This window comes from Barbatula barbatula, assembly GCF_947034865.1.
Source record: "Barbatula barbatula genome assembly, chromosome: 13".
In the NCBI taxonomy this organism is placed as follows: domain Eukaryota; kingdom Metazoa; phylum Chordata; class Actinopteri; order Cypriniformes; family Nemacheilidae; genus Barbatula; species Barbatula barbatula.
In genome coordinates this window covers 16024626-16041343 of record NC_136776.1, presented here as the reverse complement: position 1 = coordinate 16041343, position 16718 = coordinate 16024626, and the positions used below count along the sequence as shown (strand labels likewise).

At 37.5% G+C, this 16718-nt stretch overlaps 1 protein-coding gene across 1 annotated transcript in view; it reads right to left on the bottom strand.

The window, feature by feature from the left end:
- LOC306902594 (adhesion G protein-coupled receptor D2) overlaps positions 1-16563 on the bottom strand; it is a 54725-nt gene extending 38162 nt beyond the window's left edge. The window contains exons 1-20 of the mRNA XM_079471287.1: positions 16376-16563; positions 16184-16220; positions 16044-16071; positions 15522-15740; positions 14608-15246; positions 14005-14184; positions 13807-13880; positions 13306-13590; positions 12710-12821; positions 12380-12517; positions 12011-12113; positions 11381-11492; positions 11061-11116; positions 10841-10967; positions 10294-10397; positions 9114-9216; positions 8561-8714; positions 7950-8083; positions 7758-7873; positions 6621-6741 (exon numbers count right to left, since the gene is read on the bottom strand). Of these exons, the coding sequence (XP_079327413.1) occupies positions 6621-6741; positions 7758-7873; positions 7950-8083; positions 8561-8714; positions 9114-9216; positions 10294-10397; positions 10841-10967; positions 11061-11116; positions 11381-11492; positions 12011-12113; positions 12380-12517; positions 12710-12821; positions 13306-13590; positions 13807-13880; positions 14005-14184; positions 14608-15246; positions 15522-15740; positions 16044-16071; positions 16184-16219 (2841 nt within the window). The 5' untranslated portion in view covers position 16220; positions 16376-16563. The remainder of the gene's footprint in view (positions 1-6620; positions 6742-7757; positions 7874-7949; positions 8084-8560; positions 8715-9113; positions 9217-10293; positions 10398-10840; positions 10968-11060; positions 11117-11380; positions 11493-12010; positions 12114-12379; positions 12518-12709; positions 12822-13305; positions 13591-13806; positions 13881-14004; positions 14185-14607; positions 15247-15521; positions 15741-16043; positions 16072-16183; positions 16221-16375) is intronic.
- Between the last annotated feature and the right edge of the window lie 155 nt (positions 16564-16718).

Sequence of the window (16718 nt, the reverse complement as noted above, 5' to 3'; positions counted from 1 at the left end):
ATTACTTAGAAAAACAAAGCGGGAGACCACATCTGCACAGTGTAAAAATCCCAAACCCGCCGCTGAGTGCCGAGCTGTCAGCATCCCTGTGCTTTTTCCCACCTAGGGTGCATAAGTCTTAACATAAGCCACAGCTCTCCCCGCAGTCCCGTGCCTACCGAAGCGACAAGAACCAGATTAATAAGAATCAACATATCCTTGTAAACAGTTGTTAGGGGCCAGGGAGTGAAAGGGGACGGATGGAAATGACACGACAGCAGCTTTCTCTGTGTTGTGACAGCCATGTAGCACAGAAAAGGTCAGGAGGCCAAGAGTGCGGTGATATTTTTGTCTTTTTTATTTGGGAGAGGTGCAGTAGGATCGAAAAGAAACATTGTTTACACATTGCTTGACCAGCTGAAATTAATTTGGGATTTTCTATCGTCAATAAATAAACCTCAACAAAGACCACCAGTGTCCAGCGAACATCAACTGTGGAATTACAAGACAAACCAAGCGATCACAATTCTTCATTCCAGTGCAGACAACAAGCATGCCCCACAATAAGGGTTTCTTAGGAAATAATGATTTAAAAAGAGCGCTGGCATGAATAATAGATACCGTGTTTATTTCGGATTTCATTTCCATGCAGGAAACGAATTGCTCACTCGTAAATTGGCATCAGCGTTTGACAGCCCGTATTAAAAAAAAACAAGGAGGAAGAGCTTTTCTCTTGCCCGGCTTGACCTAGTTCTGACTAATTATCTGCAAAGTATACATCAAAGCCAACCAAACAGTCCACAGCACTCAGATTAAAAGAGATTTTAACGATTTTTAAGTTACAATATGCCACCTAAAACGCCCTCTCTCTCCCTCTCTCTCTCTCTCTCTCTCTCTCTCAGTGAACCTCCCACCCCATAAACTTATATCAGTTTAGGATGGCTAAATTATAAATGAAACGGTCATTGTTTCAACGTGGGCAATTTAGGTGTCGAAGTGGTTACTGACAGCAGACAGAGAGGGAGTGAAAGTGTGAGGGCCCCGTTGTTGTGAGAGGGGCTGCGCGGTCGTTCCCAGCGGGTCATGTGATCCTCAATCTCCTGCCAGGGTAGCCGAGTGATTTGCTTTCCTATGACACAAACTATTACTACGCAGAGCCGGCTGGTAATTATAAAGCAAATAAACGCGGGTGGGTGCCAAACGCGACAGGCTCTTTTAGTGGTATGTGCTAGCCGTGGAATTCCCTTTCTTCTTGACAGGAAACGTGTTATTCACAATGATTGTTTGTTGTTTTTTTGGCCAGCTTTCAGTATCAAATTGCCATTTTTAGTTTTGTGTTGCATTTCACACTTCAAAGCCATGTGAATTATATTTGCATTGGGGTTGGTGGTGTCTTTTAATTGTTCACGCTTAAACATGACAAGGAAATAAAAAGAAAGAAGAGCATATTCAATGAGTATTTAAATATGACTCAACTGTTATTGAAAACTATCATTATCTCAAGACACCTACAACATGAAATAAGTCTGAAACAAAGGTCTGTCTAAACAAAATAAAGGTTTGTTATCTATATTAAAATGTATAAACACATAAAATGTACAAATTGAAATGCTTTGTGATATCAATGTGAATCAGGCTTAATCTTGAAAAGATGTGTGTAAATGATGTGTGTCCCTGTAGCTCAACATGGTTCCAAACACTTTAACGTCATGGGATCGATTCCAGGAACACACATACTGACAAATGTATACCCTTAGTCAAAACATCAAAATACAATCATGGAAAAAAAATTAAGGGTTACGTTTTTCTGAATTTACTATTTATAGGCATGTGTTTAGGTACAATTAAAATATAAAAACACTAACAATATTCCTCCCAAATTTCAAATACAAATATTGTTTGCATTTATTTGGAGAAAATGACAACTGGAGAAACAGGTAAAAATAAAAGAAACTCAGACCTCAAATACTGAGAAGAAAACAAGTTCATAATCACTTTTATGCAACACAACAGTCACATTTGTACATTTATTTAGAAAATCATGTGTTGTCATTCTCTCCTGAGGTTTGATTTTGTTGTAATTCAACAGAGACTGGACTGAAATGGTCACAATACTTCATCTAGAATTGCTGATCGGGCTCTTATTTATTTCATGGCTGTATGCAACATTTTTATCATCTCATCATTTAACTCAAACAAGAGTATCTACGTTTGACCTTACTGCTCAGCCAAAAAACTTGTCTTGAGTTTGTGACCCCAAACCCCCTTTACCCTCTCTCTCCTCAAAGTTATTGATAAAGGGAAATTATGAGCGTATAATGCAATGGACAATGCATGGTGGAAGGCCTGTTATATGCCGGTAATGGATTACACTGAGCTTTTGAATGACATTGCACAGAGATTGGATGACGGAGGGTCGTGCGATTTATGGTCAAATGAAGCACTTCGTGAGTCCCCCCCCATCCCTTCAGAAAGCTATTTATTTTCATGCTGATAGAGGAGCACATGGTGGTATTTATGGTTCATAAGTTTGTAAATAAAATAGAGAAAAATGAGAGTTGTTGGTGGATTTCTGAATAGGATATTGTTGCCTTTGGTCTCAGCTAATGCAATTACAGTAATATGCAATCAACTCATTTACAGTAATTCAGTAAATTCAGTAAAATGTGATTTTAGGGGTTTGTTGTGACAGTTTAGTAAATATTTTACCACATCATCAACACATTACGATGAAAAACTGAAATCTCCAAATTGTTTATGGGATGTTCTGCACCATTTACATTCAAGCTACATACAGTTTAAAATCCGGATAGACGAATAATCAATAACAGCTACACAGAAAGAAAAAATATATATATTTATGAAATATGCTAATTATGCCGTTTCCTTCATACTGCAGTAAACAAATAGCACCTGGTTGTCATTTTGGGAACACTCACTCACTCTTGTCAAGCAACCAACAGGAAGTGTAGCCAATGAAAAGGGCTTGTCAACATTATTCCTTTTATTGATTTAACAATAAAGTCCTGTGGCTTAAGTTTTATGTTGTTATTGCTGTCTATTGAAAATACAATGAAACATGGTAGGGAAAATCATGACAGGAATTTCACATAAGGCCATCTAGGTCTCAAAATGCCCCCTGGATAAAGGGTGGCTGTCATATTTGTAAAATTTTCAAGGTCGTATCTAAGACAGCACTAGTGCCACAAAATTACAAACATATCCAAAGCAACTTCAGACGGCAACGTTTCATTAATTTCTCTGTGCGGTCGGCATTCATGCGAGTGCATGCCATTTCTGCTTTCTTTTAAAGCCGCAAGTCGCACTGAAGTATTTAAGAGCTTACAGCATCTATGTGAAACATTTTAACACAAGGCCTGCTGCATTGAACGACACAAGCACCCCAGATACAGCGACGGTACTTCTCGGTGCACGTTGAAACAATCATACAAATTGAATTCTAAATGATCTGGAATAAAAGATTAATTTGTGAGAAGCTCGAGGAGGGACAGGACGAGTATCGTCAATGACTTCCCAAAACTTTTGAAGAAGTTTTATAGCTGCTGGAGTGTTTGGTTTATTTAACAAGGTTGAATTCATAGTGCAGTGAGATAAAAGCCACAGTATTGTCTTTGTAAGAGTCGCACCTCTAGAGACCTGAGCCGCTTTCATGCATTAAAAAAGGTGCCGTGGGCAAACAAAGGCGTGGAATTTAGTAAAAAACAATTCAATCAGTTTGGTCTTCAACACATGGGAGCTATAATTTCGCCTGTCACGTTCGAAAAGGAAAAGGCTGGCAAAATATCCGAGCGCTGAGTGGTGATCAGAGAAGCCTGTGGTGATTTCCTGTGTTTTCTGCATCTCCCAAAAAGTCTCTGACTCATTGGCAGTTTGTAATGGTTTTGAGCCCAAATAAATAGTAACAAATAAGCTTGAACTAGTAAAAATATCTGTTTAAATGTTTGGTCACCATTAACTATTAAAAGTACATTTTAAGATGCTCGTGACAATACATGCATTTGACAGACACATTTATCTAGTGTCTTACAGTGTATTCAAGCATTTTATCGGTGTGTGGGAATTCCTCTGGGAATCAAAACCCATTACCTTGGTTAGTGCCATGCTTTTGCTCTACCAACAGAGCTACTAGATCTATTTATTGACCAGCAAAAGTGATATGAGCATTAATATATACCTTAAAATTAATAAAGCATATTCAATTATTAAATTGAAAAGTTAATTTGTAATTTTACGTTTTTGTATGGCATAATATATATATGTTCATCTTAAAATAAGGCTTTAAAAGGACTTTTCTGATCATCACCAGTGTCACTGTGGGTTCTTCCCCTCTAAATATTAGCGGTCACGATATGCTTTCTTAAATACTCTCTCCTAAAGTGTTTATTTTACCTTTTAGAATTTTAACTATAACGAAGCTCACTATTTTAAATACATTAAATCAAATGAATACTATCAGTCTATCAACCCATGTGGTGATATAGCAGTTTCAAGCGTTGAACACAAATAATCATTTATTATTTACAGCCAGATTAAATAGGATATTACAGCTGCCCTCTACACTACATCACTAATATATGCACATGGAAATCAAAGTGTTTTAATAAGCAAAACAAACATTTTAATCTTTTAAACTTTTAAATTTTGAATGAAACAAACTCATATCTGTCATAAATACAGTGTAAACATTTCCAAGGCACAACGTGAAAGGCCACATTTGCACCAGTTTTTTTACAGAATATATAAATGCATGAAGAGATTAAATGCGAGAGGCACATAGAGAAACACATACGCTCGCCTGACCTGAAAGAGTCGTGTAGTGTATCCTTTTAATGTAAACCTTCTTTGGTACGTGTCTTCATCAAACAAACAACTGAAAAAAAACAAGTAAACCAACCAAACAGTGACTTTGTTTCAAAAAGCCTACATCAATTATCACTGTGGTGAAACATTTTTTAATTAGCGTGGAAAATGAACTATTTATAGAGTTGTTTAATGATGCGAGTCAGGCTAAATCTCTATTGATTTTCTTGTGATATATACAGCTCTATTACAGAAACAACTGATTAAGGAGCTCTACAGATTGCGAACACAATATTTCAACAGCACAGGCTTGTAACGCATAAAGAATGACATACTTTTCTTTTTTTGATCGAACTTTCACACTGTTATTCTACACAAGCTATTAAACAGCGTATGAGAATTAGATTGTTTTGATTCCTGAATGCTAAATGACCAATTACCAAAAAATGTTGTTCACTTTCGAAAGCTATTATACAAGTTCTCAGCAACACGGCAGAAAGTTCAAAACAGTACAGAATATACTGTATATAATACCTTTTGTAAATTATTACTGTCAATTTTGCACCTGCTGAAAATGTGCCACTAAACACAACTGACAAAGAAAATAAATACATTTTCTTAAAGGACTTATTTTATCTAATCTACCCTGAACATTTGAACACAAATAAAAAATTATACAAAAAAACAGCTGACCATAATACTAAGCAGTTTTATAAAGAATTTCTGGCCGTTTCTAATGAGTTGACGGGAAAAGGAAGTAACAGAAGATTCATTTGGAAAAAGTGTCTCTGGCCAAAAATAATTTCACCCACATTCTGGCAGGTATTTAAATGAGCAATACTGGAAAAGTATAAAGACCAAAAAAACCAGGACTGCAACTATTATTACAGATTTCGAAGAAACGTACAAATGTTGAAAGGAGAGAAGAAAGAAAGGTACAGAAGAAAGAGTCTAATGTAATCCAACAGTAAATGTGACACCTCATCAGAAGGACTGCATTTACCAGAACTCTAAATAACACACACATTCCACTCGAATCACACACACGATTCACTCAGTCTGTGCCGTCTCCATGTTAAACAGCAATTATCTCTTCACTGCCCACTGTTTACCTCTGCTAAAACCACTACGGGCATCACAGCTAATGCAACCCAGCACTCCTCACATGATTCACACTCACGTTTGTCTGCCTTTGTAAAGAGAATGGTAGTGAATCAATATTTCAATATTGATTCAATAATTAATATAGTTTAAAATGCCAATAATTTCAATTTAAAAATATTTTTTTTTCATATTTTTAAAAGAAAAAAAAAGAGCAACCGAGACCTACTGCAGCATTAGAATAATTGTGACTATAATTTATATATAAGAGAATATAAATTTGCAAAGAAAATAAATATTTTTTCATATTTTTAAAAGAAGAAAAAAAAGAGCAACCGAGACCTACTGCAGCATTAGAATAATTGTGACTATAATTTATATATAAGAAAAAAAAATTGCATAGAAAATAAATATTTTTTCATATTTTTAAGAAGAAAAAAAAGAGCAACCGAGACCTACTGCAGCATTAGAATAATTGTGACTATAATTTATATATAAGAGAATATAAATTTGCATAGAATCCGATGCATTCAAATATTACACAAGCTGATAAAAAGTTGCAATACATCAGTGTTCAAAATTGAGAAACCAAACCAAAAAAATCAATCATAATAGTATGTTATTCATATATCAAAATAATATCTCCTTACTGGGTCCCCAAAGATGTTCATTCCTAAATGAAATTAGGATTACGGTGCTGACAAGAGGTCAACTCTTACCTGCAACGAGTTTAAGAGGCTGAAGACATACGCTATAGCAACAGAGAATGGGACCAAGACTCCACAGAGCCAGGTCAGGCCCAGAATCGGCAACAGAACCAACACTGCTTTTACCGCAGCCCTGAGAAGCACAAAAACACAATCAGCCCAGGAGAGTCTGATAAAGCAAACAGATTATTTTATTACAAGCTTGTATATACAGGGTTGCATTCACACACACACATTGGCACTGGACATAGTTGCACACCTTCTGCCTGTTCTTGCTGACTTTTACACTAGAGAAGATACATTTCAGGGGTCATTTCCAGCACAACAGGAGCTGCTGCTTATTCTCACGTTGTGACAATTTCCACGCTAAATCGCTTTTAATTCTGTTTAGTATAAAATTACCTCCCCATTCAGGTAACCGCTAAAGCGAACCAGCTGCAAATCAGCACTGCCAAGCGGAGGAAGTGTGTGTTTGATTTTCCTTGGCGGACATGTTTGACCACCGGCTTTCAAGAGTCACATTGATATTTCTTATACACTGGGGCCCCACCTCAACGTCGGATGCCGGAGGTCTAGAAGTGTCAACGGCACTTTACATCGAAATGCTGGATAAATGTGGCAGCTTAATTTGTGTTGTGGTTATTTACGGTTTCAAGGAGAAACTGAAATATCTATAAACCAACATGAGTTGGTATAAATGCCTGTTTTTAAACGTATAACGCTGGATTCCTACAGTGATGGAGCAATCTGGGAGTTTACTTTGACCTCCCTCCAAAAACATCTAATCATTCCATTAATGGACCAACAAACAAGCAAGAAAAAATATTTCATGTTAAAAGACGCTGCAATGTACAAATAAATAATTTTAATAGAAAGCTGAAGTTACACACATTACCAGTATGTAATTTGATCAGGTAATTTGACAGGACCACCGGTCACGAGCAAAGCTGTGAAAGGGTGCCTCCATGTGGTGACCAAACACACAAACATGTTAAGAAATTGAGCGCTGGTGAATGAGTCAAAGAGAAAAGCGGCAGCATTGTGCAAACAGGGAACAGTTCAATTTTTTTGTTTTTGCCAAATGATTTTGGAAGCACTAATAAATAGTATTTAAATAAAGAAAGAATAGGAAAGAGAGACATGACCTACTTTATCTGCTCAGAGACTTGCTTCTCGGGACTGCTGTTCAAAGTCATCATCAAAGATCTTCTTTTTGCTGTGCCGATGGTGATGACCACCACACGAGTAAGAATCATGACATTCACCTGGAACGAACACATGCACTATTAAAAACCCATTCACATTAAAACAAAACAACAGAAACTAAAGTGTGAAATTAACCATAATTATGAAGATGACTGGGCCGGCAAAACCCCATATGACTCCGTTTTGAACACTAAGCCAACAGTGACCATCCGCAGAGTATTTCCCAGAGGCTGAGGCTAGGGTGATGGTGACTATCAGTACAGGCAGACCTGTCAATGAAAAAGATTTTTTTAGTTCTGACAAGTACATAACATGTCCAATACCCTTCTGGGCACTTAAAACACTTTTAATCTATTATGCACAGAATTAGAATTACATTGTATAATTTGTAGTATAGTTAGTTCAAACTTCTTTTTGCTAAATGTTTGCAGGAAAATGTAGGCTATTGAGCTATCTTTAATTAAAATAAGAAGCATATAGATATTTATTCATAATTTATGTATACATTGTAAATTACTCTTTACTTGGAAAAAAAATATTTAGAACAAAATCTTCTTTTGTGTTTAAGTGTGGTCCAGGTGTATACTTTTTGGGGGCGTTTCTACAAAATGGATCACCTAATTAAATATGGATCATTTGATCATTGTAAAAGCTCTGGAATCAACAGGAAACCGGCATTCCAGTACTCTTGAACCCAATCAATAACCATGCACAACAGATCGAAGAGAAGTGCGGAGTCCCATTACCCCAGCCAATCAGATAGTAGTATTTCATGTGGCGGTCCTCGCTCAAATTAACGCTCACTACTTTGCTCCAGAGCAGCAGGCCCTCGACCAGCATCCAGCTGAACGCTGCCATGAAGAACAAATGCATCAGAGCTGCCACAAGCATGCAGGCCACCTATGGGGCAAAGGTCAGCGAGAAGGCTGTCAAGGGTCAAAAGGTCAAACATCCACACAAACGTGGCCACACGCCAGCTTATCCAGCGCCAAATATGGCAACAACACTAATGTTGTTTTAAGACGCTGTTAGACTGCTTGTAAGAACCATTTTTCAAATCTATATAAGATTATTGTGTGTCCTTGACAGCCTTTAACAAAGTTATAAAACAACTTAAGTTCAAATAACTGTTTTAATTTAGTACTCTTAAAATACAAGTTGTTACAGTATTATAATAATCTATATTTAATGTGAATAATTATAACCAATAAAATATTTTGCCTAATAGTTATCTGTTTTAATAGTTTGTAGCATCACAACTTTGCTTGTATAGGAATGAGTTTTTATTATACAATGTACCTTATTATGAATCGCAGAACCACTGCAGAGAAGGACAATCTGGGCACAGATCAATGAAACAAAAAGATTCTTGTGGACCGATGTACGATCAGATTTTGGGATACTGCATGAGAAAAAAACAGATTTTTTTAAAACACTAAGTAAGCATATTTTTTTGCTTTAATCCAATTCAACTGCATTTGCAATAACTACACCTTGCAAATTTCATGTCAAGCATAATGTACAGAATGTGGAATTATCCAGCTGTCATAGATCAAATTCTCTTAGGTTTATAGGAGATCCGGTAACCCAAATGAAGGCTGTGTGCGAGTACATGTTGATTAGCAGCAAATGGGCCATAAATCACTTAAAGAAATCAGTTTGGCTGAAACTGTGCTGATTAACCTCTTTTTCTGTGACCCTTCCTTTAATGAACCCCCGTAATGCCACCATAAAACTTCAGCTCCGGCCTCATTTGGCACGAAGCCCTAATTAGACGATTAGTGGTATTCAATACTGATTCAGCCTCAGAACTGAGCGCTATTGACAAGCCTGACAGGCTGTGAGCTCACTGTCACTAAGGCATGACTGAGTGACTGTGTGAGTGACTGTGTGGTGTGTCGAGCAAACATTCTGCCATGTCATGACCCTATGAACTCAACACTAACAGTTGTTCTCAACCTTTTTGACTCCAGGACCCCCACTGATCAAGACCAACAAATAAATAAAAATAAAATATATACTATAATTTAGCATACACCTTTATCCAAAGTGCAATGAGGGGCATTCAACATTTTAACTCGCAAGAGCAAACAAGCTAGGTTTACAAGGAGGAAGCGTTTTGAAACACGAAATGCAACCATTTTTTTAGATTTATGGTTCTATAAAAAACTCAGTGGAAAAAACTCAAATTAAAATGGAGTAATGGAAGCGAAATTACAAAATCCATTTTAAATCAGTTAGATTATTTTAATATTACTTAAAATTTAAATGTGCAAACTAGTTAAGTACATCTTGCCACCCCATTGGAAGTTTGCTGAGTCCCCCTAGTGGGCCCCAGTCCCCAGTGGAAACCATTGTAAGTGAAGGTCTAAATCATATGATGCAAGCTCACATCACGATGGAATCCTCTAAAGAAAAACAGAACCAGTATTGTTTGGCATGCTGTTGGCGTAGCAGTGTATCTGTGGAAACCACTTACTCCAACACAGTAAACAGCATCAAGGTCACCACCAGCGCACAGAGGGAAACACCAGATCCGATAAACGTCAACTTTGTCAAAATGCTTTCCTCCTCAGCAGTCCACTGTGGAGACAGGAAGACCCAACAAAAATAGCTGATATTAGACTCATCAAACACTGTCAATCACTTTTATCGCTATTGATCTCACTGGATCAGAGATATGCCATAACTACCACATGCATACATGAAGAGTGAGGTTGTGCTACATTGGATGTTGATATAAATGTAATTTCATGTTTGGAGAACACAGAGAAACTTTTCGCTGGAACAGTTGTAACATTGCACAGTTTAGCCACCTACACTAACTACAGCCTCTCTTACTTTTATTAGCTTACAGTGACCTCTAGTGGAAGGATTATATTATAACAGAAAATCTCTCTACTAGTGCATTCAATTTAAAAGGCTGTCCTTTCACTGTTGCTTTAACTTAGATCATTTAATTATAGCAGCTTACAAAACATTACTTAATAAAAACAGGCCCTAGAAATCACATACTTTAAACATACCTCGGACTCCATATAATTCATGAGGACAGCAAAATTGGTGGTGTGATTGCAAAAACAGGAAGTGACATCAGGAGGACCGGGCAACACTCTGCATCCTTTATTTGACCAGTCACTGGTACGACCAGCCCTTTGGGCATTAACAGACTAAATCAGACCCAAACAAGACGCTGTAATATGGTACACCAGTTAGTAGTTTCATAATTGAATTACACCCACTCACATAAAACTGACATTCCAAAAGACACAGAGAGGCGTGACTCGTTTCGGAAACTCTGCCTAAAAAAAAAAACATTAAACTGTTGTGTGTGAATAGCATCAGGACCAACCAGCCAGTACAGCAGGTTTGGATTTTAAGCAAAACTAAATATCTGTCAAGGCCATTTAGTTAAGGTTGATACAGACTATAATTTTGTATGGTACATTTTGAATTGTGCTGTACGTCAGTTGTTTAAATATATTGTAGGATATTTAATGGAAGACGAAGAGATTCACTGTTTATAATACACAAAGACAGCAAATAAAACTTTCTTTCTTTTTTACCATAGTCCCAGATGACAGGGTGTACTGAACTGAGACAGGAACGTTCTCTGCCCTGGACACATCTCGCACAGTCGCTGATATCACTGCTGTGGCTAGCTGACCAGCATAATGACTGTATAAAAACAAGTAAAACAGAGTTACAATTCCCTTGTTAAGCCTGAGGTAACGCACCACCCTACAGTATAGTCATATTCCGTTTGAACACGGAATGCCATAGACAAATAACAAATACACTGATGGTTTGCTTTAAAACTATAAAAATAACTGATACTAACCCTAATCTCCATTATGAAATTCAGGTTGTCCAGACATTGATTTATTTTTACAATTTATAAAAATATTGATTTCAAAGATTAGAGATTATGAAGACTGTGAGTTTAAGGTTTTGCGTGATAAGAATAAAAAGGGCTCATAAACAGCTGGAGTGGAGGCTTGTACCCAGAAACAGTATTCCTTACGCAATAAACAGATAATGAACAACGATCGCAGGAAATTATAATGTAAAACTATAGAAAATGCTAAATACGCTTTTATAAAACATCTTCCTTTTTAATTCCCCTTTAAGATGTAGCATTTACACGAAACATATTAAGCAAATATTGGTGTGGAGATTTAAAGGTTCTTACTAACCTTTTACTGTCTGTATTTAGGTGGTCAAAGGTCTTTGCCTCCAGTTTGGACAATTCTAAAAGGTGACTGTAATAAGTGTGAATAAATATCACTTCTTCGTGGCCTGTCAAACAACATGCATACCATCAGATACCTCCTTGTTTACAACTCTTTACAGCCGGTTTCACAGACACAGCTTATCTGTAGCCAGGACTATGCCTTAGTTAAATTAAGATATTTATGTCGCTTTTATAAAAATGCCTCAATGGCATTGATATATTTTCAGATATTTCTGGGCAAGTTATTTTCAGTTAAGAGATGTTTAAGCCTTAAACCATGTATGTGAAACCAGGCCTCATTTTCTCAAATAGAGAGTGGGTTAATCCTCACCCAGAGAGAAGACTCTCTGCACTTCTGAGTCAGGGATAAGAATCTCATCATAGCTGCTGAACTGACTGCCGTGGACTGAGGGCTTAAACACACAACTGCAGCTCATCTGTGACAACCTTCGAGGCTCAAGATGAATATCTAGAAAACCATAAATCACATTTTAAACAAAGTCATGACTAGATTTCAATAAACAAGAGAATATTACACCCATCGTGAGTAATCTGCAACTGCGATCCCTATGTCGTCATATTTCAGAAAAATTTATACCTAATCATGCTAAGAACATGTTATATATATATATTCAAGCTGATTGTTGTGACTCCACTTTACCCATGTTCTTTGTTGACATTGTGAAGCTTTTGCGTTCTGCCCAAAGCACGCCCGCCAGTGTCCACAGCAGTTTGTCAAGGCTCTCTATGACACTAAATGGTCCACTTTGATTCTAAGAAAGTGCAAAAAGAAACGTATAAACCAGAGATAAAGAAGGATCAATAGTGGCCAAGTCCTTGAAACAAACCATTCAGTTAAGAGATAAAATCCAATCGAATCTGTCTGGGCTTTTGTATGTTTTTAATGTATTAATATCCCAGAAAACACCACAATAGCCTTTCTCTTTGACAAAACGTCACAAAAACTAATAATCAAGGATCTTTTCTCAAAAGTGGCACTAAATTAATTTCTGCTCAACTGTGGATGGTATATTTCTTAGAGATTAAAGCTTTGAAAAACTACAATCACTTAACAACCTCAAATCTCGGGTCTCTGTTCAATTGTATGTGAACGGTCAGAGATTTTGAATAAAGTTGAACCTAAGGAACCCTTCTGTGAAGCTTGATTGTTGACGTATAGCTAGCTTTCTTCCAAAAAACGACCAACTCAAAGTTTGCTCCAAATAAACCCAAACCAAAGAGGCTATCAACAGATACCTCACGTGCTCTCAAATCCTTCCACCGGTCAGCCATATCCAGGTCGATGAGTCTGCTGGCTAGTTTTAAGCAATTGTTGATCATTGATATGGACTTGGATGGAAGTGCAATCTCAATGTGCTGTGTGGCTGTTGTCTTCTCGATGGTTTTAATGAGGTACAGAAGATCAGAACCAGTAATGATTTCAGCATTGCTGTCCATAACTCTCAAAATAGTCATCAGGAGAGAGCTGTGGCGAGTAAGTTCATTTGCAGGGAACATAGTTGCATTTTTATTGTCAGTATCCTGTTAAGAAGGAAATAACAAATTCATTGACGATTTCGTTTTTTTATGTTTCACCACTGGGTCACAAAAACGATATTATGATTTAAAACCTTACGAGGCTAAGGGAGAAGAGCAATAGAAGAAATGGGTTTACCAGGCAAAATGGCCATTTCTTGGTGAATTCTAGTGCTTTTAGCATAACTAATAAAAAGCAGCCGTGAGCCCTGTTTAACTCACAGGCTTGGAATGTAACTCATTGCTGACTTGTGTGAAGAACGGAGTCCCTGGAAAACCGAAGGAGTCCAACTGCTCTGAAATAAAGAAATGAAAAACTTGGGTTCATCAGAAATGTTCAGGAGATGAAATATTCAATGCATGTCGATATCACATTTTGCAAAGTTATATATGCTTTGCACATGTTACATAGGTAGTTACCTTTGTGGAACAGGCAGACGCTTCCTTTATATGAGGTACAAGAGTCATAGATCCATTTCCTACTTGCAGGATCAAAGGTAACACAGGCCTTGTTATGCATCTCGACATCAGACAATTTTTGACGAAAACTCGAATCCAGCCAAGGGATGACAAGTTGGTCATGAGAGTGACTCTTAATACCTGTAATGAAACATTAGCAAAATAAAATCAAGTGCATTCATCTGTTTGGGGCCAACGAACAGCAGGCAAGCCAAGTTAGCATCTAGTCTGCCAAATTTAGTGATGTCACCCTGAGTCATATTTATCACACTCTCCAAAGTCTGGTTCATGTAAAGACCATATGTCTTCGCTTCAAAAAAAAAAGTTTAGGATCCATTAGTCATTCAGTGTGTTCTTTGATGGGTGGGTCACTCGATTACCTCATGGATAAAATATTTACAACCACTTTAGCATGAGGTTAGCAATCACGACTGGGCTGAGACTTCGGTGGAAATGGATGAAAGAGTGGAAATGTTTATGTGAAGATGTGAGGGAGACAACCCAGTAGTCCAGGAGTTAAAATCATGTATGGTGCAAGCCCATAACCACCTCTACTGACTCTACCTTGACACAGTGAGTTCCCCCTTCGTATCTGCAGTGAAGTTTCTATTTCCAGGACAGATTCGCTCCATTTGAAGAACAACCCAGAAGAAACGGGTGAACAGTTTTTTTCCATGTTTTCAATTTCTCTGTCGAGCAGCACCCTATCCCACATGTACAACTGCGTAATGTTCCCACAGAGTGCCTTATCGCTTTTGTAACCTCCAAACGTGTCCTGCTCCTGTCCAATGATGAAAAGACCATCTCCCCCGATATGGTCTGATGCGTTCAGAGAACTCCCAGAACCCACCTTTGTTCCATTCGCCCAGATGGCCCACTTCCCCCCATTTCCAATCCAACTCGCACACACAAAGTTCCAGGAAGCATCATTGGGAAAGGCTGTTACGTAAGCAGTGTTTGATCCATGCACTATCAATGCAAGTTGGATTGGCTCATTCTCCAAAATTCTTGCTTGGAGTTGAAGCTCATTAATGAACGACTTTATGGAATATGAGAAAACGGTGGAAAGACTGTGGCAATTGGGGTTAAACTGAAGATGAGCGCAAACAGTAAGCAGTTCCATGTTAAGGAACTTGTGGCGGAGACGAGCCGATTTTCGGTGTGGACGAGCTGGAAATTCCAGCATGAACATATCTGGAGGGGCTGGAAAAATACTTTCTGTCAGAAAGTGATGGAATATTTAACAGAAAATTACACTTTTTTTTACAGAAAATCATCACAAACGCCATTGTGCTCGTTATAATTTACAGAAAGGTACGGTAATAAGTCAAAAAGCAAACGGTGGCTTTTTTAAAGCCCAAATACAATTTTTATTGTTTCTACACCCCAATAGTGTAGACAAGCACTGCAGGGCATCATGATTTTATAAATATACCCAGTATTCATTGGTGCAGGGGAACAAGGGATAGGGTGCTCACCAATTTTCTGGGAATTGTCTACTTTTTCTATCCATACAGGCTGAGTGATGTTCAAAGACTGAAGAAAACTGCGCAGGTTTTGGATCTCTTCAGGGTTGGACGCCACTGCCAGGGTTCCTGAACGCTGATGGCAGAGTGTGTTAGCGGCAGACCATTGCTGCCTATCTGGTACGTACTCATAATAAGACTCTTCGTGTGTAAACAGGGGTCGTCCCTCCACTGTAAACACATGCATTCACATTCAGTCTATAAACACAATAAGAGTCCCGTATATTTTGAATTTGCCATTTTAGGGCATTAACTTGTCCCTAGGTTGCTTTAATGCCAGCTAAAGATTATGCAAAATAAAACACACACATATATAAATATATATAAACATAATTTCTGTCAAACGTTTCTTCCTGGATTCTACTGGTATAAAAATGTATAACATAGCCTAATAATGATGTATTATAAAAAATTAACTGGTTATAACTGACATATAAGTAAACAATCATGAAATAACTTGTTGTGATTTATTACCTTTCTCCAAGCAGTGATGGATGAGTACCTAGAAAATAAGTTTGTTCATATATTTAAATGAATATAACTAAAATGCAACGGCTGTATATTAATCTCTTCATACCATCCACAATGTAACGTTAATAGAAAAAACTACTTACAATAACATTGGAGCAAATAATTTCTAGCAAATTCATCCTGCAAACGAAACACTTCAGTGTTAAAGTGGAAAGTTATTTATACACGGTTTTAAAATGAGAAGACAAAAATTACAACCACGTTAAACTCGAGTCACAAACGTAATCACGTCGAGCACGCATTTAAACGCCTCAAAGCAGAGGAAAACAGATTACCTTCAAGTTGCTGCAGATATGCGAGACAGTTAAGTCGTAAAATGTGAATTTAATACTTTTATCTCGAAAAGAAAAGAACGGCAAATTGTTGACAGACTTTTTCCGTTGAAATACTGTCAAACAGTGAGAAACTCTTGAGGGCTGAGTGAGATCATGAGAGGACCGAGCTCGCGCCTCCGCGCTTCCCCTCTGCAGCTCATTCGCCACGCCCACCACCACTTGCTAATTATTAGTAAAGTTTTTGTGCTATAAATAAACATGTCCACATGATGTAGATCTACGACATTAAAACGTGTCAAAGCGAAAACAACTAAATAAATGTCTTCTATGAGATATTAATGAA